At 38.3% G+C, this 2,806-nt stretch overlaps 1 protein-coding gene across 2 annotated transcripts; it reads right to left on the reverse strand.

The window, feature by feature from the left end:
- Positions 1-1,184: 1,184 nt before the first annotated feature.
- On the reverse strand, positions 1,185-2,221 carry LOC306984297 (E3 SUMO-protein ligase ZBED1-like). 2 transcript variants are annotated; one of them, XR_013794518.1, is made up of 4 exons: positions 2,067-2,221; positions 1,847-1,978; positions 1,650-1,757; positions 1,185-1,565 (listed from the first exon to the last, which is right to left on the reverse strand). XR_013794518.1 is itself a non-coding variant. In XM_079585524.1 (3 exons), the coding sequence occupies exons 1-3, from the start codon at positions 2,211-2,213 to the stop codon at positions 1,731-1,733; spliced, it is 306 nt and encodes a 101-aa protein (XP_079441650.1). In that variant the 5' UTR covers positions 2,214-2,221; the 3' UTR covers positions 1,185-1,730. The 2 variants fall into 2 exon arrangements, 1 of the variants encoding a protein (XP_079441650.1); XM_079585524.1 differs by having other exon boundaries at positions 1,185-1,757.
- Positions 2,222-2,806: the final 585 nt, after the last annotated feature.

The raw sequence follows: 2,806 nt of genomic DNA on the forward strand, positions 1-2,806 counted from the left end.
ATCAAAAATAGAATGTTACAAAAAAAATAGATAGGCTACTTAAATAATGAAAGTGCATACATTTTTCACTTTTGTTTTTAAAACGTTTAACTTTTACTTTACTCTTTTACTAACTCTCTCAATTATTTACATCATTTAAAATAATGACAAAATAATGGTGTAACTGTCCTCAAAATATATTTTTTTAATATATAGATTATTATTGTAACAGACTTTGTTGGATTGTACATGCATCATGACAGAATCCAACAAAGTCTGTTACAATAATAATGATGTACTGGCGCTAGTTGTATATGTGTGCATGCAATGTATTTTTACCCTCGGGGCTTGCCGTAGATGCGCACTTGGTACTGGAGTGTCGCGGGGTTTTGGAGTTAGTGATCTGATGTGTGGAATATAATAAAGTGGAGAAGACTTCAAACTGCTATCGTTTATTATTTTCTTATTTCTGTTAGTGTTAGGTGAACCCTATACGAACGCTCGGTCACATTATTAAGATTATTAAAACCATATTAATAAAGTTGAAGTCTATTTTCATCACAGAAGTCTCCCCACCCACGAATTGTCTATGCACGCGAGGTGTCTAGATTATGCGCTTGACTCAAACGCTGGCAGACACAGCAGCAGTTGTAGGCAGGTATATTGATCATAAAATCAGAATTTGCTTGTCATGAATTATTCATTCATTCATTTATGTTACTTGTTTAAGTTATCTAATATGTGTAAAAAATAAATTAAAAATAAAAACTCGATTGGGGGCCCCATGCAGCCGCTTAGTTCGCTTATGCCTCGGGCCGGCCCTGTGGGTATCGTTCAAAATCTTTCGATCCGGTGCCAATTTCGATACCTCGGTTTCGATACCGGTTCCTAACGATACTTTTTTCGATACCATATGTTTTAAAATCCATTTCAACATCAACAAAAATACTTTAAACACAAAACGTTTATTTTTCACCTCAATTAAAACAAATTCTGATAACACTTCTCACTCAGGGTAACATTATTAATAAAACTGGTTGGTATCAATCTTAACTTTGCCAAAATTAACAAAAAAAAAGAGAAACCTTTTTGCCACAACATGAACATATTATATAAATAATAAATAAATAAATAAATAAAATTGTGTACAGGCTAATATTGAACCAACTAAAATGCAAAGGAATGTAAAAACTTTTTAGTGCAAAATCAAACTGCATTTGTGATTAACCGGCCGCTCAGCAGTTTTTCTTTAGAAAGATTAACATGTATGCTTTTTCCGGTAGCAGACAGGCCCGCTCCTGGCTAATGGTGTCCCCAGCAGTGGAAAATGTACACTCTAAGGGCGTCGATGAGGCTTGTACACATAGGTACCTGGCTGCCAAGCTGGATAGCATTGGCAGTGTGTCCCTCATACTCCACCACCAAGTCGCTGGATTCACTGTGGAGAGTGTACACGGCAAACCTCTGTAGAGCTGTATCTCCTCCTGAATTTTCTCTGAGGTGCTGATCATGCTCTTGGCTCTTACTTCTATCGCCATGTCTTCCTCTGCAAAAATCTCTTCAAGGGCAGAAAGCTTTGCCCGCTTCTACAAACAATACATATTAAACATGCATATTAATTTTCTTCTGAAAATGAAGCAGGAAGAAACAGGATGTCCGTATATATTTACCTGTGTTGCTACTGGCGCTGCACAAGCTTCATCAGATAAGTCATCATCACTTACTGCCTCTTCATTGACTTCTTCGGGCTGCTAGGCCTGGGTCCTTTCACCTTTATTCTATATTTGATGGAAACACAGGTATCACATTTATTTGATTTACAATGGAAGAGGAGAAAGATTACCAGTAATAAGAATATTAAACACACCTGAGGTGTGGTGGCTCTACTAATCAGCTCCTTCTCTACTCTGTCCCACACTGCATCTGAGGCTGCCACTCTTGACTTAAATCTTGGGTCTAAGGCCGTGCTTTCCTCCAAAAACTGCTGAATGCACTCCTCCTGCAAGACAAGAACATAATATAGAAGTTAGGTTTCTGAGTATACCTTATGAAAACAATTGACAAATCAATAGGATGATGATACTCACTTGGTATCTTTTTGAAAGATCACCCCAGATTTTTTCTTTGATGCACTGAGTAAATGTGGAGTCCTCTGCACTTACAGTGAAGTGGTGCTCAAGTTTCCCCAAGATGGGCAGAATCTGACCCAATGTTGGAATCCTTTCAGCGGACATGCAAAGAGTTGAAGTACAGTAGCTTCATGACTTTAACAAACTCCTCTGCTTTTCTGAAGTCATCATCAGTAACTCGCTCCAGTCTGAAAAATGTCCACATAGTTTTATTAACAAGATTAAACTTAACAAAAGATATTTAGCACTGATACTAGAACAAGCCAATTCAAATACCTGTCCTTCTCAATTGTCCTCTTTAACCGAGCGTCCATGGCAGCTGCCTGGATGGCAGGGAACTGCTCGAGGAACCTCTCCACCATTAGAAAGAGGCTATTCCACCTGTTCTTAATATCCAAGATGACTGCATGTTCTGAAAGGCCTACAGAGAGAGACAGATGGGTCAAACTGGTTATCCATTTGGGGAAACAGTTTAATAAACAATTTAATCAAGACAAGTTAAGTTTAGCGTATCTTGATTTCTACTTACCAAGAAGTTTCTGCTTTTCCTTTAAGACAGGTTTAGCCAGGCTAGACCTCTTCAACCAGACCACCATTGCACGGATCCTTCCTGCCCACCTTGAAACAGAGGGCACATTGTACAGTTTTTGAGCAGCAATGTTTAGTGTGTGAGCAAAGCAGCCAATCTTTATTATGCT

Source organism: Phoxinus phoxinus (assembly GCF_949152265.1).
Source record: "Phoxinus phoxinus genome assembly, chromosome: 17".
In the NCBI taxonomy this organism is placed as follows: domain Eukaryota; kingdom Metazoa; phylum Chordata; class Actinopteri; order Cypriniformes; family Leuciscidae; genus Phoxinus; species Phoxinus phoxinus.

Excerpts from the sequence above, each read along its gene's own strand:
- LOC306984297 (XM_079585524.1), bottom strand. The coding sequence starts at position 2,213 with ATGTCCGCTGAAAGGATTCCAACATTGGGTCAGATTCTGCCCATCTTG. Across the intron at positions 1,979-2,066 it reads ATCTTTCAAAAAGATACCAA|GAGGAGTGCATTCAGCAGTT; the intron begins GTGAGTATCATC and ends CTTGTCTTGCAG. Across the intron at positions 1,758-1,846 it reads GTAGAGCCACCACACCTCAG|AATAAAGGTGAAAGGACCCA; the intron begins GTGTGTTTAATA and ends CATCAAATATAG.